This window comes from Sceloporus undulatus, chromosome 3 (assembly GCF_019175285.1).
Source record: "Sceloporus undulatus isolate JIND9_A2432 ecotype Alabama chromosome 3, SceUnd_v1.1, whole genome shotgun sequence".
NCBI lineage: Eukaryota > Metazoa > Chordata > Lepidosauria > Squamata > Phrynosomatidae > Sceloporus > Sceloporus undulatus.
In genome coordinates this window covers 217,936,208-217,962,962 of record NC_056524.1, presented here as the reverse complement: position 1 = coordinate 217,962,962, position 26,755 = coordinate 217,936,208, and the positions used below count along the sequence as shown (strand labels likewise).

At 38.4% G+C, this 26,755-nt stretch overlaps 2 protein-coding genes across 5 annotated transcripts in view; one reads left to right on the top strand and one right to left on the bottom strand.

Moving 5' to 3' along the window:
- The window catches only part of ARMC8 (armadillo repeat containing 8), a 77,302-nt gene extending 69,355 nt beyond the window's left edge, over nt 1-7,947 (top strand). For 3 of the 4 annotated variants that reach the window (XM_042456695.1, XM_042456694.1, XM_042456693.1), the window contains 5 exons: nt 628-723; nt 1,458-1,553; nt 1,936-2,008; nt 2,612-2,705; nt 5,887-7,947. In XM_042456695.1, the coding sequence (XP_042312629.1) occupies nt 628-723; nt 1,458-1,553; nt 1,936-2,008; nt 2,612-2,705; nt 5,887-5,920 (393 nt within the window). In that variant the 3' untranslated portion in view covers nt 5,921-7,947. The remainder of the gene's footprint in view (nt 1-627; nt 724-1,457; nt 1,554-1,935; nt 2,009-2,611; nt 2,706-5,886) is intronic. The other variant, XM_042456696.1, reaches the window with a different exon arrangement.
- The window catches only part of AGXT (alanine--glyoxylate and serine--pyruvate aminotransferase), a 20,861-nt gene continuing 2,010 nt past the window's right edge, over nt 7,905-26,755 (bottom strand). Inside the window, exons 2-11 of the mRNA XM_042456697.1 lie at nt 24,720-24,912; nt 17,643-17,707; nt 17,336-17,436; nt 15,359-15,429; nt 13,994-14,078; nt 12,962-13,057; nt 12,164-12,233; nt 11,406-11,501; nt 10,444-10,572; nt 7,905-9,970 (exon numbers count right to left, since the gene is read on the bottom strand). Coding sequence (XP_042312631.1) covers nt 9,863-9,970; nt 10,444-10,572; nt 11,406-11,501; nt 12,164-12,233; nt 12,962-13,057; nt 13,994-14,078; nt 15,359-15,429; nt 17,336-17,436; nt 17,643-17,707; nt 24,720-24,912 — 1,014 coding nt within the window. The 3' untranslated portion in view covers nt 7,905-9,862. The remainder of the gene's footprint in view (nt 9,971-10,443; nt 10,573-11,405; nt 11,502-12,163; nt 12,234-12,961; nt 13,058-13,993; nt 14,079-15,358; nt 15,430-17,335; nt 17,437-17,642; nt 17,708-24,719; nt 24,913-26,755) is intronic.

Genomic DNA, 26,755 nt, shown 5'->3' with positions numbered 1-26,755 from the left:
ATCAATATCCAGGATGCTGTTATCATCAGTTGAGACCCACAAATGTCTGCCAAGCCTCTTGAATCTTGATTGTGGTTGTTCAGTAATCCAGGATCCAGATATTCTAGCTCTTCAGCCACTGGGAGGCAGCATTCCTTTCCCTTGTCATTTCTAGCTGATTTTATCAGATTTTTGAATGGACTGGAGGAGGAGGATTGTTATATTTCGTTTGTATCTTATCCCCCCCCCCAAAAAATGGGACTCTAAAGCAGCTTCCAGTCTAAAAGCACAATACAATTAATAACTTGCAAAAGTGATAATTAAAATGGAATTAAACTATTACAGTATTGAAACAGTTCATTTGTTTAAAAATAAAATACCATTAAAAAAAGATAAAAGCATTTAATAAGTTGAAGATTGAAGGGAGGTGGCCTCTTTTGGAATGAAAATGTAGTGGCAGATTATCTGCACTTTTCTCATTTTGAACATTTGTTTTAAAAGTTAGGTTTTGTGACCATTCTGTGGATAAACACAAATATATGTAGATTAGTTTCTTCTGCTCTACTTGGGTTTTATAGCATTTCTGATGCTTTGGACTATAAGTTTAAAAAAATTCTTTGCTAATTGTATGCTTACTGTTTTTGGCAGCATATAGATCAGATAATAAGTACTCATGGGAAACAAATAATGCAAGCAGTAACACTCATCCTGGAAGGAGAGCATAATGTAGAAGTCAAAGAACAGGTATTGTGTGATGTTATATTGTACATATGTAACAGTATGAACAGAAAGGGGACATTTTGAAGAAAAATCAAAATCCTCTTTCAAACAGATATGTATTTTTACTCTAGAAAGGGTAGGAATCATGTGACCTTCCAGATGTGCTAGACGGCAACTCCCAACATTGACTGTGTCTAGTGGTATAAGGAGTTGTAATTCAGTATAGAATTCCTATGCTCTAGATTAGAATTTATCTTCTGGAAAATGCAACACTTATAGCAGTACTTTACCAAAAAAAAAAAAAAAAAAAAAAAAAAGTAAAACAAAAATCCATAGGACAAAAATCCTGCCCAGATGCTTGAGATTGATGGTTATGTCTGCCTATTGCCCTCATGCTGTCATGAAAAATTTAAGGGATCAGTGGGGATATGTAAGCCTTCAACTGAATGGTTTGAATCACTGAAAAAGCATGCTGCTTGTTTCCCTTTAGCTTAGTAAAAGTCCTTGACATGGTTTCCAGGTAGATTGCCAGGTAGATAGATAGGTGTGTGGGAGTTGTGGGCGGTGTTCCTTCTCTAGCCTAGCTCAATTCCAGAATCATCCAGGTGTTGTTGGTTGGGAGATGAATGTGGGAAGTGTACATTCATCCTCTCAGATTTAAGGCAATCCTTTAAAATGGCTACATGGCCAAAGGGACAGATTTAAAGACAGTCTTTTCTTTCTACGCAGTGTATTGTTATCTCATCTTTCCTCCCCAGACTTTATGTATACTTACCAACATAGCAGATGGAACAACAGCAAAAGAACTAATTATGACAAATGATGACATCTTGCAAAAAATAAAGTATTACATGGTATGTCATTTATTTTATAGGGTTTGTGGGTCTGTAATACAGTGGCAGAGCTCATGTATTGCATTGCATGCAGCAGGTTGAATGTTGACTAGTGTTGACTAGCTGGAGAAGACAATTCTATGTAGCTTCATCTGCTCACTTAAAAGAAGGATTTTCTTCTATGGGTAGAAAGCTAAAACAGTTCAGAGAGGAATAGTGCTTTTCTTTATAGATCTCATACAATTTTCCAACCATTCTACCTGTCTTTCCTTCTATTGTGGGAAAGGGAGACTCCCCTTTATCCAGGGGCTATTATCTGTCATTGTTTAAGGGATGTTATAGTAGTAAAGAAAGAAATATTTTAAAATGTAATGTGTCTAAATGGCTTTCTATTTACTTATAGAGTCATTCGAATGCTAAACTTCAGCTGGCTGCCATGTTTTGTGTATCTAACCTTATATGGAATGAAGAAGAAGGTAAGAAGATAAAATACCTAGGTGCAGTGTCTATTAAAGTGCTCTTCTAGAGGAAACTTCCTGTGAGGTTCTTAATTTGAAAAGGTGACAGAATCTTCTCATGAATCCTGTGTAAAATGAAATTAACCCAACATGTGGAATGCATTCTCTGTATGTGGTGACGGAGATATCCTTGAATGAGTTATCTTCTGTTGTTATCTAGAGAATGCGAAGAAGTGCATCATATAGTGTTAGGGGCATATTGTTAGTGGTACAAATTAAACTTATTTTGAAAGGGAATTCCGGTGGGGGGGGAGCAATCACCATAGAAAAGGCCTTTATTCTAGTACAGTGGCCCACCATATTGGCGAGCTAGCAATCTGCAGATTCGAGTGCCCATGGATCACTGAGCTCTGTATTATTCATTGGTGGCACACGTGCATGGATACTAGTAGATCCTTGGTTTGTCAAATCATACAAGTGTGTCTATATGTGTAACCAACTGGAGTTCTCATTGCAAAAATTCTTTGTGTAACATTTTGTTACATGTCTTGCATTTCTTTAATCACTCTCCTCAAATCACATAGAACATGTCACTAATAATGTACAGTTTTCTTTTATTAGGCTCCCAAGATCGTCAAGATAAACTCAGAGATATTGGAATAGTAGATATTCTACACAAATTAAGTCAGTCATCAGATCCAAATCTTTGTGATAAGTAAGTATAAAAGGACTATAAAGCCAAGTTGGAATGATCTTGAGCTATTTTAAAATATGTGCATTCAACACAGAGCTTTAAGATTGATGACACTGGCCTAAATCTAATTGATAGTGTGAATTAAAGAAGATCCATTGAATCCCTAGTAATAATTTCTATTGATTCAGTGGATCTATTTTGATAGAGACTAACAACTGGATTTAGGCCGTAGGATTTGTATACTTGATTTTATCATGAAGACCTGGTAGTGAATTCTGTTCCCTGTGGGTGCTTATATTATTACCATTTTTATTTTTAAGTTAATTTTAATCTTGAAATTTTCCTTAGTCTTTTGTGGCTGGTTTAATCAATCTATTTTAAATGTTCTTGATTAAATATTTCATAATATATGTAAAGATGCCTTAAGTATCATACACTGCAACTAAAGTATGGCATATAAGGTCCAAGGTTCTTGTGGCTTCATATTTCCTATGAGACAAATGTGTACTGTGTAGTCTAGCAGTGCTTCTGATTTCACCCAACACCAGCTTCCCCCACCTCAAATTGACCTTTTCTGTCTATCTATCAGTAGCTCTTTATGGGAAAACATCAGTCCTGCTGGACAGGGACTTGGATGTGCTTTGGTTAAATTTGTGTAAATTTACAGCGCTTTATAAATAAAGGTTAATAATAATAATAATAATAATAATAATAATAATAGGGTTTTTTTTTCTTTCTTTGGGGCTAAGACATAGACATACTAGCATTTACAAAAGCCCCTGTCTGATACAGCTTGTTGCTTCTGCCAACAGAAAGTTGACAGTGCAAATTAATAAATTGATTGTTCCCAATTTTCCCATGATCATACTGAACTGAAATATTGCTTTTAACATACTGCTGTATCTAAATCAGAATTTCATTCTAGAGTTGTCTGTAGATGGGTTTTTAATACTTTTTTTATTATAAACAGCCACAAATAAATACACATTTTTGTATCCCTAAAAACATAAAGGATAACACCCTAACTAATATGCGAACACCATATCCAATAGTACCTATTGGATCACCAGCATTCAAAGCGCTGGTGATGACCTTTAAAGCCCTATATGGCTCAGGTCCAGGCTATTTGACAGACCATATCTTCCTATATGAGCCAGCCCGGCCTCTGAGATCCTCAGGGGAGGCTCTTCTCTCTGTCCCACCACCATCACAAGCATGATTGGTGAGGATGCGAGAGAGGGCCATTTCCATGGCTGCCCCTAGACTCTGGAACTCCCTGCCCAGGGAGACCAGAAGAGTCCCTTCCTTCATGGCCTTCCACCAAGAGATGAAAATCTTCCTTTTCAGAAGGCATTCAGAACAAAAAGCTTTTAAAGAATGGCCTGGGGTGTTAAATTGTTTTTAATGTATTTTACACATTTTTATCTTTTTAAAGTTTTTGATATTTTAGCTTACAATCTGTTTTAATTATTGTACTAATTTAATTCAGTCTTAATGTAATATTTTTAATTGTATTGTTTTAAGTGTTGTAAGCTGCTCTGAGTCCCAGTCCTGGGAGAAGGGTGGGATGATAATGATGATGATAATACTTAAAATAAACATCAAACACACACAGACAGATTTTTAACAAAAGACACAGACAAGGAATCAGTGCCTTCCATTGTGTCTGACAATGGTTCATTAACATTTCTTACCTAACTCGCCTGTGGTAATTCAAAAGTTTAATCAAGTATGTAATATACTTTCTTGTAAAAATCCCATTGTAATAATAAATGTTAAGTCCATAAATACAAATAAAACTCTTTACTATTAGCTCCTCTACAGATAGAACACACTTTTTTTTAAAAAAAACAAAACAAAACCCTAAGACCATAGCAGATCCTCTCCTTTTTTCATATATACAAGTAACCTTTTCCATTCTTTCTTGTTTTCCCATGTATTAACATAGTCATCCATTTCTACAAATTCATTCAGTTTAACAGCCAATCTTCTGGAGAAGAGATTGCTGTCCTTTCCATCTCTAGGTATACAGTATGACATTCTGGCAGTATTGTCATAAATGAATAGTTCTTTCATTATTCTTCTCGAGCTGTTTGTCTAAGAGTCCTAATAAAAATAGTTCAGGTTCCATTTGGAGTTTAATTTTCAAACTGTCATGAATTTGAGTCCAGAGCTTTCTAGCTTTATCACAAGTCCACCACATGTGGGAAAAAAGGTTCCATCTTCCTTCTGATATTTCCAACACAAACAAAGTAAATTTTAATCCCCTTTCCCCCAATTTTCTTTCATTGGTGTAAATGTATATTATGACCTAAATTTTGTGCCCATTTAATCATACATTCTTTTACTTGTTCCTACTTCATTTCTGTTTTCAATAAGATTTTACACATTTTTGATATCAACTCGGAAGGTTGGCAGTTGGAGGCCCAAGTGCCACATGGTGGGGTGAGTTTCTGTCACTAATCCCACCTTTTGCCAACCTAGCAATTCAAAAGCATGTAAAAAGTGCAAGTAGATAAATAGATCCTGCTTTGATGGGAAAGTAACACCATTCAGTGCAATTATTCGAGCCAATGACCCCCAAATTCATCTTCGGACAGTGCTGGCTCTCAGCTTAGTAATGGAGATAAGCATCACCCCCTACAGTCGGTTACAATTCCCTTTCCGTTTTCAGTAGGATTTTACACATTTTTGATATCAATTTAACATCATTTGTACACATATCCAGCCTATGATTCTTCAAAACTATATACCTTCATATCATTTTAAATCTTTCTTCTACTTTTCTATAAAAAATCCCAATGGATTTTAATAATTTGTAACCCCAATTATTCTACTGTTTTTTTAAAAAAAAAATTGACTTGTATCATGTCTTAAATGATGACTGTATTCCAACAATTTACCATGATATTTACATTTTCTAGAAAACTGCAGTTTATGTCCTTGTTTGAAGTAGCATTGGACAGGAATGTGACAGAATATGTTTGGTTTTTCAGTTATGCTTGGCTTTTATTTCAAAAATAAGACTCATAAAGAAACTGTCAAATGATTTGGTTTTTCAGATAGTCTGTTAGGGAAGTTGAAGACAAATGTTACCAGTGAAAGAGCTTGCATACAAAGCTTGCTCGGCTTCACTCTGCTGTCTGTATACCATCGCTGGCTTGCATATTTTCAGTGGTTGACTTCTTTTTTTTCTTTACAGGGCAAAGACAGCACTTCAGCAGTATCTTGCATGATCAAAGACAAGTTGGACTTTTCGTACAACTCTCAAAGCTATATAATAAGGAATAACAGGAAATAGCCACACCTAATTCCTTATCTTTTGCACAAGGCACCTTGGGCTGCGTTTCTCTCAGGTGCAGGGAGCTGCTTGGCAGGAGCAGTTTAAGTGATCAGGTCTCCAATGCACTTGAGGACTTTATTGAGGTAGTTTCTTTGCTCAGAGGACTGTTCTGGGATTTCCCCCCCTCAGCTACCTGAACTTTACTAGAACAATCAGTGATCTTTATCTTTTGGGTCTACAATTTTCTGCTTCTACCACGGCCAGTGTAAGGCTGTGTCTGGGTGGGTGTGATACCTCAGAGCTTTTGTTTTCTTTGTTTTTCTACAGATTTTCAAGGATTAACCATTCTTTGCTGTATGAAAACTTTAAAGAATTATATACAATTTGAATTGAAATGTTATTTAAAAACAGTTTTGTCCCTTGGAGTTTATTTTGATCAGATGAATGTTTTTAAGTAAAAATATGCATTTGTTAAACCTCAGCTTAATGTACCTGTACTTCCTCTTTTGAAACTAAATGATACCTAAATGACTGGTAGCACATGTAATGGGACTAAAGCTGGCCTCCTACTGCCATGTGTTACTAGTGCCAGCTCCCTGGACTTGGGACAAGGAAGCTGAAAGAACCCAAGATGGAGTGGAGCCTTCTTAAATTGACTTTCATATGATACAAAGGTTGAACTTCTGGAAATCATACCTGCTGGGCTTACCCAGCAAGAGAAATATAGTTCCAGTGCCACTGCTGCCTCTGAGAAATTGCATGTCGTAGAACTCTGCATTGTTCTTATGACTTGAATCTTTGATGATGGATTGTTTGAAGGTTTTTTGATAATGGCCACTGCTGTTGGGAACCACATATGAGTAAATGTGAGAAGAGAGCCCCATCTATGGTTTGAGTACAAATGAAACTCCAGATTCTATTTCAAAAAAACAAAAGATTAAACAAGAAGTGCATGATAGTGGGATTAAACAGTTCCCTGGAGAAGAAGAGAGCGAAGATTAATATGAGGTTTTAATTTGGCAAAATGTTTTGCTTCCCACCTCATGCCTTGTAATTAACCAGTTAGGTTGTCTGTGGATTGAGCCTATAGATGTTTGCATCAAGAGATGAGTGCCTGTCAGAGGTTGACTGTCTCATTTCACTCACCAGCTTTAGTCATCCCAAACTTTTATTTATAATGAATGAATATTCACATGCCTAGGCACATTGCATTGATTATGACAAAAGTTAGAGCCTTTGGCTGGAACTGTTCATGAGCTGGAGGGAGACTGCAAAATAAAACCAGAAATTTTATATAAAGTTTTAATGTATTGTTTTACTCTGAAAGGCAAATAACAGTGATTCAGGGATATTAGTAAGTGATGCCATTTCTCAGTGTCATTGCTACAAGCTTGTTGGGGTTGGGCTTCCGCAGGTCTGCGCAGTGTGCCCACCTGCTAACTAAGTACCTCAGAAATAAAGCCTTAGTCAAGTTGTTAAAATGACTGTAGCCTTAATAATACTGAGAAAAATCACTTCCTGGCCAGATTTGTGTAAATCTACTCCCAGGAGAAGGAGTGGGTAGAGGGGAAGACTTTCTTGGCCTGGTTGCTGTTTTTGCACTCTGGATTGTTTCAACACATGCACTTCCAATGTTGTCATGTCTCCATCACCCATATGCATATCCATCTTTAAAATACAGATATGCCTAAAACTGTGTCAAATACAGCTGAGATGTGCAAATTTTCACCTTCACACTTAAATGGTTGCTTTTCAGGAGAGTGGCCCTATATGTAAAGGAAGGATATAAACTATGCTAAGACAATCTGGGTAATGTTGGGGGAAAGGTTGGTGAAATATTAGGATGGTAGGTGATAATGAAGTGGCATTTTGCACTCAGTGAAGCATTGTGAATACTTTTTTGATGTTGCTATAAATATGTACAAATAGAAAAACACTGTAAATAAAAAAAACTTTTATTGGAGAACATATTTGAAATGACTTGGGCCCACTGATATTTTATTTCATTTTTTTTCTTTGTGATTAAACCATAATAGGTAGGGATGGACATACATTTATATCTGGACAGCTAGCTATACCCTGTTAGTCCCAGATAGCAGCTTACTCTAAAGAGAAATAGCTATATCTCATGTGATTTTTTTCCAAACATCATGACAATTGCAGTTGGTTAACTTGGATTTGCCAAAATCAGGCAAATACTCTCATTTTCCTTTTCAATGTTTTTGTCTAATTCTTATGATTGTTGAGAAGTGCTATCTAGGAGTATGTTAGAATATCAGTCTATTCAACAACCTGAGTGTCTGCTTCTTATTTTTTTTGGGGGGGGGATAATTTGAATTTCTGATCCACGAGTTACTTAGCAGTCTGTGTTGTTGTATTTAATTCTCGTTTAATTGAATTCCATTGAATTATATAATATTTTAGGCATAGAACAAAAGGAGGAGAACAGAACATGTCACTGACAGGGATTTAAAAGAGTTGGTTTGCTGTTAATAAAGTCAGCATTTGACCTATTCTAGGAGAGCAAAGGAGGCAGTGCAAATGGAGATACAAATGAGGGGATGCTCCAGAGCAATTCTGTTCCCTCTTGGGTGGATTCAGGGCTGTTGAAGGGTGGTGCATACTACAAGGTAAAGAGTGCACAAATCTGAAACCTGTTGTATGGTTGGCACATGGATTAGTCTTCAGAGTGTGGAGACTTATTTTGATCTAAAGCTAATACCAAGCTAGCTCTTGATTTTTGCAATCTTCATCCAATTTATTGCTGGTATGCTGGAACTGAACCTAAGTACCCTGTTCTCAGAGCATTCAAAGCAATATGATCATGTAATTGTTGCCTGTGACATGTACATTCAAGGTTTTGAGTGTAATGTGCCCAAGGACATCCACTGGGTTTCCACATCTGAGCAGGGGTTTAAACCCTGGTTTCCAGAGCCATAGCCCAACACTCAAATCAATACACCACGGTGGCTCTTCTTTTATACATATATATACCACCAGAACTGTATGCAAGCTAATATGCTTATGCTAGCTTGGACAAAGAAGCATATATTTAGTGTAAAGAAAAATAGGCTGAAATCTTTTTCATATTCTGTATTAGTGTAACGGAGAGCCAGTGTGGCATAATGGTTTGAGAGTTGGACTATGACTTTGGAGACCAGGGTTCGATTCCTGTTCAGCCATGAAACCCACTGGGTGCCCTTGGGCAAGTCATATGCTCTCAGCCTCAGGGGGAAGCAATGGGTAATCACCTCTGAACAAATGCTGCCAAGAAAATCCTGTAATAGTTGCCATAAGTTGGAAACGACTTGAAGGCACACAACCCATTACTATAACTGTATCAGTATAGGCAGTAGTGACAGGAGGAAAAAGGCTGCAGTCATTCTAGTCTTGAAGGAACTGGAGAGTAGGCTGTAAAGAGAAGACAGATTTTGTTTTTGTTTTTTATTGCTGTTGTGCAGCCTTGGAAAATCTGCTGCTAATATAGTGCAGGAAATAGATTTCATCCAAAGAACTGCAACAACTAGTCAAATACTCAAACATAAGGGTATATCTTGCATTTAGTCATCTTCTGTTAATGTGCATATAATTACATGGCAATGAAAACAACATTTATTTCTGTATTAAGTGAAAGCTATAGTTACACAGCCATTTTGGAATGCAGAAAAATAGTTGAGAATTTGATTGTGTAGAAAGAACCCCTGATTACTTCACAGGACTTCAGCTTAACTGTCCAGATGTGAAAGACTTCCCAACATGTGAAACACTTCCCATGCCTGATCAAGTGAAAAAGATGGCAGGCTAAAGCAATTAGACCATACTTTACTGAGCAAATTTGAAAGGAAAGGCTAAAGGGCAAATAGGAGCAAATTTCTCTGAGCAGTGGAGTAGGATCTCATAGCTTGTTCTTCAGACAGTGCTGGAGGGCATCATCCAGGGCATGAAGGACTCTGTCAACATTGAATTTAGTAGAGTTGTAACCCATCAGTCCTATTCGAAGAACCTGATGACGAGAAAAGGTAAAAACAATATATTATTAATCATTTTGCAAACTCCTGGAAAGCCTGGGACTACCCTTCTGTAATCTATATCTGTAAATGTTAATGGCTGTGTTTGTTTAAACTTGACCTGAATTAAGACTACAAAGTGATTCATCCCTCTTTGGACTTAATTGCTTCATAGGATAGGAAAGGGTTTGTGTATTTTGAATATTAATATTTTAGACAGAAAACATCACATCAGGGAGAAAGCTATATTCTAAGCCTGCTGATTTTTTTTATGAATGGGTATGCGTGCATATGTGAATTTTTAGCTCTCATCCTATCATCAAGTTTTATATAATTTTCTGTGCTATATAATTTGGAATTAATAGCCACATCAGGAATAATGTAAGATATATTAAAGGGATTCTGCTGGTATGTTGAGAACCAAATAGCAAACGTCTTTTATTATTTCTTATCATGAGACTGTATCTACCTTGCCAGCTGAAGCACCCAGGCCTCCTGAAACCTCAATCCCATGATGTTTCATAATATATTCTGTTATTTCTTTCCAGTTGTATCCTTCAGGTACAAGAACAGTGTTGACTGTTGGAAGCCTTGCATCCTGCAAAATAGAAAGAAATGGGTTGGAAGCTCTCTTGTGCTTTCTGGATTTGATTTTCAGTGCATTTAAAGCCCCTGCCTTCCTGTTTTTCTTTGTGTGGAAGCCTGTGAATGTGTAGCTGTAGAGCCTATTGACCAATAGTCTGGTTCATCAACTTGATTCTGTTTGAGGGTAGACTTACACTGGAAAATCAATAGTTTATTTCAAATATCCAATACCCACATTTTTGTCCTACTAATGGTTGTGGTTGAACAAGTGTAAAAAGAACATAAATTTATCAGTGGTATAAGTGGCATGAGTGTTCATAAAACAAAAAGGTATTCACATAATCTTCATCTTTAGTTAGACTGATGTTGTTATGAATCAAGTGCTTCGATGATTACTTCTTCTCTATCTAACAGAAATTACCATCATTTCTTTTCCCTCCCATTCTCATATCTTCACTTTAAAGAGCTCTTATAAGAGGTAAAGGTAAAGGTTTCCCCTTGACATAAACATCTAGTCGTAACCGACTGCAGAGGACGGTGCTCATCTCCATTACGAAGCTGAAGAGCCAGCGTTGTCTGAGGATGACTCTGGTGGTCATGTGACCAGCATGACTGCACAAAATGCTGTTACCTTCCCACTGAAGTGGTACTTATTTATCTGTCTGCACTTGCATGCTTTCAAACTGCTAGGTTGGCAGAAGCTGCAACTAGTGACAGGAGCTCAGCTCATCAGACGGCACTTGGTGCTATAAGAAATAGCACACATATAAATTATATATCTTGCTCATTGTATTGGTGATTAGTATGACCCACATTCTGCTCTTGTTATTGTAGTTTCAATCTTACTGGTTCTTTTACAAAGAGTTTGAGGCCTAATTTCTGTAGCCCTGAACACAGATACAGGCTGTTCTCCTGGTGAACCTTCCATGAGTTTTCTAGTCCCTAAGAGAGAGAGAGAGAGAGAGATTTTCGATATTATACATTGCTAGTATGCAGTAGTTAAATAGTACGTAAGCATTTTCATCTTTTGAAGTGCCAAGTTTGTGAATGAGATAGAAATATGTTTTATCATCTGCCTGGCATTAGTTTTGTGTCCAGATCACAAACAGTAAAACAAGCAGAGCATCTTTGCTACTCATCTCAAACCAACTAACTTAGAAAGGGAATTAAGGGATCAATCTCTAGGTTTTTTATTCTCTTTCCAATTAAAGATGATACTGTTTTGTACTTTCAAGAATGAGCACTATACAGCTGGCCCTCCATATCCATGCATTCAGCCATCCAAGGCGTGAGAATATTAAAAAAAAATCCCAAAAGCAAACCTTGATTTTGCCATTTTATATAAGGCACACCATTTTATGATGCCATTATATTTAATAGGACTTGAGAATTTACAGATTTTGGTATCCACAGAGGGTCCTGGAATCAAACCCCAGCGGATACCAAGGGCCCAGTTTGCCTATCTACAACAAACTGTTGCAAAATTTCCTTTTCCAATGAAATGAAAAAATAATACTCATTCAGAATCTACCATTTGTTTCATTTACCACACTCCGTCCACCCAATCTTCACCTTATGATTTTCACCCACTTGTAGCAACTGACCTTTTCTGCAAGAATTGCCAAGGCTTCTCGCAAACAAAAAAATGTGTTGATAGGAGCTGTATGATGATATCTGTAAAAGTGCATGCAGCATGTAAGACATGCATTATAATCACACATTATAATCTATAATATAGGTTGTAATATTTAATATGATACAATTATGGACATGGCTTCTGTTCCTTTGGGGAAGAGGGAATCAGATAATGCAACTGGGAAATATTGTACTATTTTGTAATTTAAAGCTAAAAACCCATATTGAATTAAATATATGTGCTTGCATTTGCATGCCAGATTTTCCAAGGCACAAACATGTGATATGCAATTGCATAAGTTTGTTTGTTTGATTCAAAGCAACCTTGGAGAATGGAAAGAATGGCAGGGATTGATAAACTCCTCCCTTTCCTGTCATATGTCTATTCAGAATCACTCCTATGATAGAAAGATGTGTGATAAAGAAACCAGCCACACTGCAGAAGTGAAGCAGTTTGACACCAACTGTTATGGCTCCATCCTGTGGAACCTTGGGATTTATGGTTTTGTGAGGTATTCAGCCTGGTCTGTCTCGAGAGGTCTTGTGCCCCACCAAACATGATGGAGCCATGGCAGTTATAGGGGTGTGAAACTGCTTTATTTCTGCAATGTGAATACACTTATAGTATCATAGCTTCTATTTTGAATCTTAGTTTGGAGAAAAGCAATGCAGTTGTACAGGTGATTAATAGAGCTCAGTCCATTTTTGAGAAACCAAAAGTTACTTTCCAGAATAGAAATAAGAAAAATGGTATCATAAATTCTTACTTTCTTGGGTTGTCATCACCGCCCCAATATTTAGTCAACTCCTCCATGTCCAGGTAGAAGGAGACTGGCTTTGTCTTCCTGGTATAAATCTTCTTCCTGACAAAATGAAAGGCAAAGATTGAGCACTTCAGGAAATGAATCCAACAAATTGCAGATTTCGGCATCCTCTGCCCAAAGTACAGTATATATTGTAAGCTTCACATTTCAATAGGAGTAAAGAACAATTGTTCATTTGGAGTGGTATGACACTGGTTTGGGGTCCAAGTCCTATAAGGGTTGGATCTGAATGGGAATAGTGCTAAGAATGTGAGGAAGTAATTGTTACTATACATTCTCACCAATGGTGGAACCAAAGGCTGGCTGAATATTTTCCTGGATGGTTCATGACTGTGTGTGTTTAATTTGAACATTTTAAGTCTAAAGCAATATGATTCTTCTGTGTTCTTTCTATTTCCTTTTATTTTGCACAATATACATTGCTGAGTGAGAGTGATCCAACAGACTAAAGTGAGAAAATACAAGTCTGCCTGCCAGTATTAAAAAGTATGATAGCAATGACAATAAATAGATTAGATATAGACTTGCTCTTGGCAATTTCCTCTGTGTTTTCAAAGTCAATGCCAAATGCCATCACTTAGGCTGTTTTTTTTAAAGTAAGAATGTGCTCAGGTGTGTTCAAAGTACAGGCCTAGTGTCTGATGCAGCCTCCCAGACTATATTTTTATTTTATTTTATGTATTTCCCCCCAGTCCCTTCAGATTCCTGGAGTGCTCTTTTTCTCATCAAAAGACATGATTTTTTTCCCCAGGCAGCTCCCAGGAATGGTAATTTGCCTTTATAGTAGGTTGCAGTCTCCGATTCCATTGTTTCACATTTAATAACAAAACAAAACTGTTTTTTAAAACCAGAAATGACTTTCTCCTGGGATTTTGGCATTTTGTCTCGGCCCTGTCCTGTTCTCCACAACATGTGGTGGTACCTTGCGTCCTATTGAAAATGACATGCATCATAGATAGGCAAACTTATTCTTACCTGGCTCTTTCACTGAAAGAAATGGGGCAAGCGCCAGGTGGTGCACTTAAAACCTTCTGGGAACCTGAGTAGAGAATGTCAATTCCTGTGTTTTAAATAAGAGCAAAATGTTAAGATTTATGTCGTTTTGACAGATGAGAAAAATCTTTATCATAGAGGAATAATGTGGACCTAGTTTTCCTTCTCTGTTTAGTACTTCACTATGACTCTCTTAATAAACTCCTTTCCTGACGTCATTTTGTAAAGTAGGTGGCTGTTTTAGAAGTCACTGTGAAATAAGATTTTGGAGAAATTAAGATTTCATGGAGGGGGGGGGGCGTTATAATGCTAGATTTGTGGGACATATCCCATTAGACATTTAAACTGATTTAACCATTTCTTTTTAGAGGGAATGCTGGAAAGTTCAGGAAATTTCTTACACATTAAAAAAAATCCCTGGATGATGATGATGATGATGATGATGATGATGATGAAAAACAGCATTTAAACTAGCATAAAAGTAACATATACAGAGCAGAGGTAGATGCTATGGGACTACATTGGTCCCACAAAAGACCTTGGAAGGCTGTACCTATACACATACACACAAACACACATGAAAAAATAATTTTTGCTCTCAAATGACCCCAAACACAGTCTGGGAGCATGAGTAACATTTTTGTAATTTTGAAGCCTCCTGGACTATTTCAGGCTCAGGAGATACCTTTTTAAAACAACAACAACAACAACAACAGAAAGTGACCTGTCTTGTTTGCTTCTTGTTTCTTGTTTGGTGAGACGTGGTGACAATGCTCCCCTTGGGCATATTTGAAGGCTTTCTTAAAAGTCGCCACTGAGAGCCATAGAAGCAGTTCTGGGGTCTACGTTCAGGGGCCATATTGTCCACCCTTGCTATAAAACAGTGATTCCCAAACTTTGTCCAGATGTTTTGGACTTCAGCTCCCAGAATCCCTGACTTTTGGCCAAGTAGGCTGAAGCTTCTAGGAGTTGAAGTCTCAAACTACTGGAGGACTAAAATTTGGGAATCACTAGTATAGAATATGGGGAAATCATGACCTGAAAACATCTATATTCGTTATGTGAAAATACATGGGTGAAACAGAAACAAAGTATCTGCTGCAGCTATTTTTAATGTTAATTTCCCCTAACGTTGCAATTAGAACACTGAGTAGATGAACCATGCTAAAGATCGTTCCACAGCAAGTCCCCATGTATCCTCCAGCATAAATCTTTGCTAGGAATGGTTAGTAAGTCAATTCTGGGTAATAACCTCAATGCTAATACCCATTCCTAACTATCACTTTTATGTAAAGCCTCAAAATGGAAAAAAAATGACAAATCTTTGTTATAATAATAATAGATCACCTTGCTGGTCCATGAGAATTGGAGCTCCACCTAAAGATGCCACAGCATCCACCAGTAGTAAGCAATTATACCTAAAACAAGGGGGAATTCAAAGACATAGCTGTGTCAGACTGGGAAATCAGCATTCAAAGGGATCTTGTAGCACCTTTGAGACTAAGGCCCTGTGCAGACTGGCCTTAAAGGCCAGCCTGGGGGCTCATGCTACCGAAGTATTTCAGTTAATCTCAATGGATCCCTTTACATGGTAAAACAAGGGAGGTAAGGGATAGTGACTTAAAACGCAGTCCCTAGGTATACTTGCTTGAGATTGAGCACATTAGACACATGCATGACGTGTAAAACATTCAAGATAGGATTAAATGACATCTTATGTGGGAATTTCTTGACAATATCCTCTGATATCATTTTTAATCATAGCAGTCCATATATGCTTCACATCCGAATTATGGAAGTCTGATTAACTCATTTTGGGGTGCAGTATTCAAAATAACACTTCCCAGATTTTTTTAAATGTATGGGTCCAGAACTACCTCCCCTCCCACACACACAGTTCAGTTAACCAGCCTTCTGTATTTCACATAGCAAGAACTTAATTTCAGAAACTGTAGATATTAGCAGGAAGACATTTGCAGACAGAACTGCTATCATCCCCAAACAGCAATTCCATATTCACAATTCTCCACTCTGAAATTCAGTGGGCTTGGCTATGATTTGTCCATACGTTAATACATTTCCATCTACCATCCTTCTTGGTCTAATCGCCCAGTTCCCCTTTGACATGTTCAATTTCCCCCTCTAGATCTATTCTGTGAGAAACCTTAAGAAATCTCATCTCACACCCATTTGTCCTATACCAAGCAATTGAAATTCTTTGCCAGGAACAAACAAGCAAACAAACAAACAAGCTTCATTTATATACCGCTTCATACTGCCTAAGCAGTGTCTAAGTGGTTTACAATTGTAAGCTAATTTGCCCCCAACAGTCTGGGTACTCATTTTAGCGACCTTGGAAGGATGCAAGCCTGAGTTGAGCTTGAGCCCTTTTGCTGCTCTTGAACTCGCAACCCTATGGTTTTGAGTGAGGGCTGCAGTACAGGCATTTAACCATTGCACCACCAAGGCACCAGGGCACTGCACTTGTCATCATCCCCTGTAACAACAATGCACCCAAGTTAGACAACTGTAAAATAGTACCTCCTATATTACAACACATAACTAATTAAATACAAATCATGACAGATTCAATCAGTTTCTGACAGTATGGAGAAATGCACACCTAGTGTCCATATTATTCTTCCCTTAATGTGAACAAATCAACCTGGAGATGGATATTTGGAGCTGGAGAAGCAGGTGAAGGCAGAAATTTATATATATAAATTTATAGATATGAAAAATAATTGGAAGTTTAAAATTGCTCAGCAACCTCTCTCTGTCTGACTACCTTCATTTCTTTCTTGTAGCCTATCTGACTGCTTTATGTTTCACAGCCATCATCCAAAAAGAAACCTGGTGTAACATGTAGTTTCAGCTTTAGCAGGATAAAATTCTTGCAGATGCTTTTACTGGAGAAAATTCGGTATATACTGATTTTTTTTTCCATCTTTCACTTTGCTTTTACAGACTGTATTTGTCAGTGAGACTAATGAGTCTCTACTCCAGTCATATTTTGCAGAACCATTGGCCTGAAACACCTGTTCATGAACCAGCATTAGCAAAATTCATCCTTCATTGACTGTGGGTTCCATTTAAGTGTGGCATCGCACATTCTTCTGGTAAATGCTTAACTCATTGTTCTTTGGTAACCATGCTAGAGTTGTCTGTGACGCTTCATTGAGTACTTCCTGGCATACAGTGCCCAGTTTCCCTGCTTCTCCAGAAAATCTACCAGTAATATTTTTGCCAGACCACTCCCTACAGGACACCTGTCAGCCTTATCTATTATCATGATATTTGGCCTCTCCCCATGACCCCACTGACCTGTGACAGAGATCGCCAAGGCCATCCAGTGGTTGAAGTACTCCAGTGGATGATTCTCCATGTGTGATAAAGAATAAAACGGGAGTATGTTGCAGCAAACCCTATGATAGGAGTAGCGGAGAAAGAATCATATGTGTGTATGAGAGAGAAATGTACAAAATAACAAAATTAAAAAGGAATTAAAATCAAACTAATAAAAATGCTGAGTGAGACCACACACTGAGTTCTAGTCATCAATACAAGGCAAAAAATGAGGGAATCCACTCTGCAAACTGTACTTTAAGCATGCTTTGCCCACTCAACTCACCTTCTCTACTTCTTCCAAAGTAAAATACTCTCCAGGGGATTTTGTCAGCTGATATACTTCACCTCCTATAAGGCAATTAATGACAAATTATGTTTCTTGGACATCAGTAGGAATTATAGCTCAAGGGAAGAAATTACTCTTAAAGTTTTTAGATTGTAAGCCTGAGGGCAGGGAACCGTCTGACTAAAAAAAAATAAAAATTTATGTACAGCGCTGTGTAAACTTACAGCGCTTTATAAATAAAGGTTAATAATAATAATAATAATAATAATAATAATAATAAAGTTGCAGGAATGCAATGCAGTTATTTGAGGGAGGAGACATACAGTAGCTCAGTGGTAGAGTGCATGCTTTGCAGGTATAAACCCCCAAATTCTTTAGGTGAAGGTAGGAAATAAGATCCAGTGCCAATAAGTCATTGTGTTGATAGTACTTATCTGGGACAAATGGCCTAAAGGTCTGCTTCAGTATTAGGAAGCTTTCTGTGATCCTAAGTATCAAATCCTTTTATGTGCAGGAGCATAAGTTTTGCAGCAATCGCTGAACTGTGCATGGACCTTCTGCCCCTGGCTGTATTGGTTTTTTGTTTCCTGTGAGTTGAAATGAGAGGTACAGTCAGGGATGGGCAACTCGATTGGTTTTTTACCCTTGAGCTTAGCTCAGAAGACTATGGCAGCCAGGTTGGTCACCGGAAAATCTAGGAGTGACCACATAACACCCATCTTAAAGTCACTCCACTGGCTGCCTATTGGCTTCCGGGCACAGTACAAGGAGTTGGTTATCACCTTGAAAGCCCTACATGGCTTGAGTCCAACCTATCTAAGGGATCGCCTACTTGCGTATAATCCACCCCACACTCTCAGGTCCTCTGGGAGGAACTTATTGCAGTCGATAAAGGCCAGACTAACTGCAACCTCCCAGAGGACATTTTCCGCAACTGCTACCAGACTGTAGAATGGCCTGCCGAAAGAGATCCATCAAATTACATGCCTAGACAGCTTTAAAAAAGCTGTTAAGACAGATCTCTTCTGGCAGGCCTTCTCTGAATAGAATGACTCAACTATGAATAAATTCCACCCTTCTTATGTAGTATGCCACCACTTTACCCGTTGGATTATTGGACTGTTGATAATATTCTATTTTAACAGATTAATTTTAATTGCATTGTGTTTAATTCTTTTTAAGGTGGGGTTAGATATTGCATTGTATATGTATTATGTGCTGTATATTGGTGTTGTTTTAACATGTAAGTCACTTTGATTACCCTGCAGCAGAAAAGCGGGATACAAATAAAAGTTTTATTTTCTTTATTATTTTCACAATCCTCTCTCCCTGGGACTCTCTGGGGGATGCACAGACTGCAAAAAATTGAATTATGGGGGGGGGGGGGACAAAGCCAAAAATGGTCAGAGAACCAGCTTTGGTTTTGAAAAATGGTATTGTTTGTGGTAAACAGCACAAGGGGACTCTGCAACCCACTGAGAAAGTGAATTGCCATTCCTGGAGAGACTGTTCACCCTCTTGTAGGAGTATTGCCATCTGCAAGTTTCTTGCATTTTTAATCTTCAGCTGGAGGTAAGCCATTAAATTGGTATTCAAAGGTTGAGAAGCTGTTGCATGAAAATGAATTGTACAGTGCTGACCAGGAAAATGTTGCTTGGAATGGAGTTGTGCTTTGTAGTCTGAGGACAGTGTACAGAGGCATGCTCCTGAGTAGATCTGAATAAAATTAAGATTTGAATAATATTGTATGTTGGTTGAGAAAAGGGCAAAGCTAGTAAGAATTAGATTTGACTCACTGCATATATGGGGAATGTAAGTCCTTGCCTAGTCTGGAGGTGATACTAGGGAAGCCCTGGAGCAATCAGGTTGATACTGCTTAATGTCACAGGGCAGAAGTGATCCAAGAGGTCTTAAAACTAAATTGCTGAGCAGGTTGGAGATGATAGCTCAAACATTAGTCCAAAGGTAAGCTCTAAATACAGGGATGTGAATTCTAGAGGAGGATCTTAGGAAGAGAAATAGATCCACAGAAAAAATGACAGTAAATTAATAGGTGAGCACAAACAAAGTTTCAGATGTCTACACAAACACACAGAGTTTGGAAAACAAACAAGAAGTTCTAGTGGAGGAAGGTAAATATGATTTTATAGGCATAATGGAGACCTGGTGGGATGACTCCCATGATTGGAATATTACAACTGAAGCGTATAACCTATTCAAAAAGAATAGCTGTGGTGGAAAATGAGAGGAAGTAGTGTTATGTGTCAAAGACAAATGTAGTTGTACAGAAATCCATGAGAATAATCAAGGTGGACCAGCTGAGAGCATTCGGGTAAAAAAATAAATGGAGAAATAAATAAAAGCAACAATGTGGCAAGAATTTACTACAGGCAATGAAACCAAGAAGAGATTTTGGATTGTGCTTTTCAAAGATACAAGAATTAGTTGTTATGGATGCAGTGGGGTTTCAATTAGCCTTATATCTGCTGGGAGACTAAGAGCTTTACTGCATGAGGAAACAAAGTGGAAACTGAGCCATTGAGTAGTGGGTTTCTGTGCCCTTACCACATGATGTTGTAGCAATTCAGTTTGCTTCCCATGGGAGGCGATTCTAAACACACAACTTTTTTCTAGCTTCAACAAATTCCTGATGTGCCTTGCTAATAATTTGTTTCAAAAGGTATAGAAAGGAACAAGGAAAATGACAATTTTGGATTTGATCCTAACCAAAAAGAATGAGGTGTTGACTGGAATCAAGCTAGTTGGTACTTTAGAGGGAATGGACCACGTAATGCCAGAATTTGCAATTGTGGGATGAGGCAAAAAATAATATAGTCAAACATGGACCTTGGATTTTTAGCAAGCTTATTTTAACAAGAAGAATACTATGGTTAGAAATGCTAAAGAAAAATGACACCCAGGAAGGGTGGGAGTTTTTGAAGAATGAGTTGCAAACAGCACAGTCACAAACAATCACATGAAGAGAGGGAAATGAGAAACATCTGAAAACCAATGTGGCTTCACTGCAAACTCAAGGAAAATCAAAAGGAGCATGTGTATTGAATGGAAGGAAAGGCAATCACCAAGGAAGAATATAGCTCAAGCCTGCGGGAATAGTAAAGAAAGCTAAAGCTCTAAATGAATTGAGACTGGCCATGCAAGCAAAAGGTAACAAAAATGGCCTTTTCAGATCCATTTGATGTGGGGGTGTTGTTCAATAAGAATGGCAAAATGCTAACCAATCAGCTTGGAAAGGCAGACCTACTCAACATCTGTTTTGCCTCTATTCTGACAAACCCCCCCCCCCCCTCATAACTCTATATTTCCATGCTGAGACCTTGGCAAGGATCTGGATTGGAAATCCAGACTGATAGGAAATTTGGCAGGAATCACTTAGTTGACCGCAATGAGTTCTAATCTGCAGGGCCAGATGAACAGCAAGGTACTGAAGGAATTGGTTACCAATTTTTTTGTCAAACTTATATCTTTTTTTAAAAAATCAGGCCACTACTTCTGTAGATGTGGGAATGCAGTGGATGCCATTTATCTAGATTTCAGCAAGGTTCTCCCATAATATTTTTTATTAGAAAATTGATTAAATGTGGAATAGATGGGAACACTGTCAGATCCATTCATAATTGGTTGGGAAATCATACTCAGAGTTGTTGTCAACAGCTACAGGATGCGGGAAATAAATGTCTCAGCAGTACTATATGTGAAAAGAATCTTGGGCTTATTGTTGATTGTTAATTGAACATGAGCCAGCAGTCTGATGCTGCAGCAAAAAAAAGAAAGAAGTAAAGAGAGAGGGAGAGATGAATGCCATTTCAGCCTGCATTAATAGAAGCAAAGTTTCCAAGTCAAGGAAAGCAATAGTCCCATTATATTAGGCTTCATCTGGAGTATGATGTTCAGCTCTAGGTACCTCATTTTAGAAGGATATAGACAAGTTGGAGTTGGGCAACAAGGATGATAGGAGGTAAGGGGAACAAAATGTATTTGGAAAGGTGGAAGGAGCTGGGTTTGCTCTACTTGGTGAAGAGAAGACTGAAAGATGACATGATTGCACTCTTTAAATATCTCATAGGCTATCATACAGAGGAGGGAACAGGCCTGCTTTCTATTGGCCCAGAGGGTCAGAACTGATCTAATGGACTGAAGTTACAGGAGAGTAGATTTCAACTGAACATCAGAAAGAGCTGTAAGAGTGGCTTGACAATGGAATCAATCAACGAGAAAGGTGGTGCATTCTCCTTCTCTGGATGTCTTCAAAAAGAGACTGAACAGCTACCTGCTGGGGATTCTTTAGGTGGAGATCCTACACTGAGTAAGGTTGTGTTCAGACTAGACGCACCATGATGCACTTTCCAACGCTATGATTCTAGGGCTCTATGACTAAGAAAAGATTCCACCTAAACATTAGAAAGACAATAGCAGTCCAACAACATCTGAAGGGCCACACGTTCCTCTTCTTTCCTTTAAGTGTAAGGGGTAGGAAGGGATCCATGTTTCCATTAGGGTAATGGAAACATAGCAGATCACAGCATCTATGTTTGAAATGCACCAGCTCTTCTGTTTTTAATGAGTCACGTATTAACTCAAGTACATAGTAGCAACCTTTCAAAGTCCAGTCAGATTCCATGAGAAACTTCAGAGTACTGTATATAGGTAAACACTGATCAGGAATTAAGCATTTAATTATTGAAACTGATGTCAGACTGAAATAAACATAGAATAGATCTGAAACAGTATCAAAGAAAAAGAGCCATCTGTCTTGTACAGAATCAGGCCATTGCTCTAAATAGACTGATATTTACTCATCTAAGTAACAGAAGCTCTCCATGGTTTCAAATACAGACCTTGCCCAGCCTTAACTAGTGGCACTAAAAAACTTGGACCTTTTGCATGGAAAGTATGTGCTGTAGCACTAACCTACAGTAGGAGCAGAAGCAGTCATGATAATTTCAAAGGAATAATGATGGTAGGATCTAGAAATCAAAACTGCAAGTGTTGGGACACTTTAAAAACTAACACATTTGTTATATATAGCCCACTTTGTGAGAGGAATTAAGTGCTTCACTTTGTTGTTATATACAAATGAAATAAGCTGTATTGTGCAATTACAACTACTGCTTTTCAAAAAGAAAGCAGACCTCAATATAGACTCTAGCATGGGAGGTAGGAGGGCTTTATTTGTTTATTTATTTAATGACTTTATATCCCACCTTTCTTCCAGAACAGGATTGAAGATGGCTTTTCCAAGCTCATCTAGATCATAGAATTATAGAATCGGAAGGAACCTCAAAGCTGATCTGGTCCAACCCCTGCCATTCATGAAACTAAAATGCTCTCCAAAAATAGCCATCATGGAATCATAGAGTTGAAAGATACCTCAAGGGCCATCAAGTCCAACTCACTGCCATGCAGGAACTCACAATCAAAGCACCCCTGACAAATGATCATCTAACCTCTGTTTAAAAATCTCCAAGGAAGGAGACTCCACCACTCTCCGAGGGAGTGTGTCCCACTGTCTAACAGATTTTACTGTCAGGAAGTTCTTCCTAATGTTGAGGTGAAATCTCTTTTCTTGTAACTTCCATCCATTGTTCCATGTTCCATTCTTGGAGCAGCAGAAAACAAGCTTATTCCATCTTCAATATGACACCCCTTCAAATATTTAAACAGGGCTATTATATCACCTCTTAACCTTCTCTTGTCCAGGCTAAAGATACCCAGCTCACTAAGTTCCTGCTCATAGGCCATGATTTCCAGACCCTTCACCATTTTGGTTGCCTTCCTCTGGACACATGCCAGCTTGTCAACATCTTTTTTGAATTGTGGTGCCCAAAAATGGTCACAGTGTTTCAGGAGGGCTGACCAAAGCAGAATAGAGTGGCACTACTACTTCCTTTGATCTGGACACTATACTTCTATTGATGCAGCCTCTACATTAGTCTCTTACCCTCCAAATCAGTTTATTTCACTACAGCTCTTACTGTCTGAAAGTTCTTCCTACTATTTAAGTGGAATCTTTTTCCTCTTGTCATCTTCTGTCATTTTTACTGGAAGAAACACTTCCACTTACAATAATAGAAGCTCTCCTTCCAGTCCAAACAGTCCAACAATTTTTGGAGGGCTGCCCTTTGCTCACAACTCCTCTGGACAATTCTTCTGTTCAGTCTGTTGCCCACATATGTGTTGGAGTACAAGTCTCATCTCTCCCATGTAGCATGGCCATTTTGGGAGTTGTAGTCCAACATATCTAGATGGAACTTGGTTGGGTAAGGCTGCACTAGTGTATATTCCATTTTATGTCACAATAACTTCTTTAGTCCTAAAAATGCTGAAAGACCCTTCATTGTCTTATACGATGATGATAGTAGGCTCAGAATTTAATTAATAAGCCAGGCCATCCAAACTATTATGTTATCTGCTTTAACAATACACAGCTTAAATGGAGAAATGCTGCAAGGGAATAGCCCATTTCTTATAACTTCCTCTCTTGTATGTGTGATAAAACATGTTTGTTGACAGCATAACCCTAAACCTAGCTAGTAAGTATATCTCATTGAGTACAATGGGACTTACTTCTAGGTGAGTGGATATAAAATTACAGCCTAAGTCATCACTGTTGCTGCACTATAAATGGTTGTCCAGTTTAGATTGTAATAAAAAGGCATTATTTTGAAGGAAAGGTAATGAGTCTCCATAGTTTCTAAGAGAGATGAGCAAACTGTGACATGTTGGCCCCATGCTCTTTTTGGGGCCCCAACGTGCAGCCCCCAGGAACTCCCAAAATAAAAAAAATAAAAAAATCAATTTGCACTCCAAATTTTACTCACTAAAAACAAATCACTTGGGCCTCCACAAGCCCCCCAAAAAACTTTGAAAACAACAGAATAATTGTCTTAAAATGCACTAATTTTGAAAACAGCAATGATGTGATGTCACTTCCTGTCACATCAGGTGTGCCAGTTGCTTTGGGTTTCTACAATTGCCCAACCTGGTTTAATCCAAGCACTCTGGAAACTGACTAAAGTTTAAATAAATAGCAAAAAAATCCAAAACACATACCAAGCCTCTTGGCAACATCCGTTGCTCGTTCACCCCAGTATCCATTCACAGCTATCAACACTTTGTCTCCCTTCTCCACCATGTTCAGGAAGGCTGCTTCCATGGCACAATGGCCTGTGCCACTGACAGCCAGTGTGAGGGGGTTCTGCGTCTGGAATGCATACTGAATTCCCAGCTTGATCTCATCCATAATCTGAGGACAATAGAGAAGACAATCAGTGTTTAAAATAGTTTCCCCAGAGTTGGCAATGTTTATGTATATTTACATCTGTGAAGGCTCATTTAGTGGTACCCATTAAAAGTTGTATATAAGCTTGTGTGGAAGGATAAAAAGAACTAGAAGTGGTTGAACCTAGCCGAAAACACTCTTCTGAAATTATGCTACTGTTTAATAGTGACCCAGCTTGATGTAAGGGTCCGTGTATGAGGTTATGTATTGTCATATAGTGCAGAATAGGTTGGTTGCTCTTACATTACTTAAAGCAGCCACCATATTCTCCTATTCAGAGATTGAATGCCGAGGTTATCTGATATGGCATATTTCATTAAGAATGCATAGGGCCTTATTCTTAATGTCTCTCAGTGCTTCCAGATCAGGTTTTTATTATGTATTATCTTGTCTCTTTAAGAGAGTTGCACAAAGAAGGGGGTGTTCCCACTTGTGATTTACAACGCTTTAAAATACACCGGTATCAGTTAAATCGATTCAAAATAACCCTGGTCTTATCCTGCGTTCTGAATCGCTTTTTTTTCTTCGTTCTCATTTACCAACTGATTCGCTTTAAGTGATCCTCTTTCATTCCTATTCAAATAAAACGGTGTTTATATAAACCGGTTTTAGCCTTATTTCGTTCCCACTCACCATTTTGGGGCTGTCAATCAAAGCAACGTCACCATAACGTCACTTTTAAATTTCGCGATTTGTTATAAAAGAGCCAATGAGGAGGCGCTTAAAGTGCCGAGTCCTGCAATTATTCGTGGGGAAGGATGGTTGAGGGAGAGAAAACTGCCTCCCCAAAGCACTTCTGCTACCTTGGAAAAAGACCTCAGGCTGGGGGAGGCTGCAGGCAAAGTGAATTTAGGGAAAGCTGCTTCCAGAGGAACTATGGGATGGGAGCACTCTTCCCAAAGATTCTCTTTCCAGGGTTGGAGGAGAAGGCAGATTCAGTTTGGGAAAGAGAGATGGAAAGGCTCTATTCCCCCCCCCCCATTGCAACCTCCCCTCTCTGTGTGGGGAGAGCCCATTTGTAACGGAGGAGAGGCAGGATGCACAGTAATCTCTGGGGAAATAGAGCCTTTCCATCTCTCTTTCTCAATCTGGGGAGACACAGGAAAGAGCTTCGGTTCCCTAAATTCGCTTTGGCCGCCCCATGGGGAGAGACTCTTTGGGGAAGAGTGCTCCCTGGGCTGTCTTGGGAGCCATGAAGCAGGGATTTCCTGCAAAACCCATCCCATAGTTCCTCTGGAAAGAGCTTCGGTTCCCTAAATTCGCTTTGGCCGCCCCATGGGGAGATAATCTTTGGGGAAGAGTGCGCACCCTGATGAGCAGGAGCAATGATTTTGATATGGCACCCATCAATTGCTCCAACAACTTGAGGAAATCCTAACTCTGCAAAACTGGCCATGACCTAAGAATAAAACATATAAACAAAGCATAAGTCTTTTTTATTGACATAAACATTGAAAATCTCCTATAGAAAACCACCACATCAGTATCAAACAGTATAAATATCAATCACTGCAGAGCTATCTAAGAATAGTGAGTAATAGAATAGGATTCCAGTAAGCAGGCTTTTGCCATCACCAGAGGCTGAGAGAGTGTGACTGGCCCAAGGTGACCAAAGAGTCATAATCCAGCGCTCAAACCCCTTTCAACACGCTGGCGATTACTATGCTATGAGAAAGAAAGAGAGAGAGAGAGAGACATGCAGACAGACTAATTAGATAGGTACATTGGCTAGATAGAGAGATAGACCGGATAATTAGATAGATAGATAGATAGATAGATAGATAGATAGATAGATAGATAGATAGAT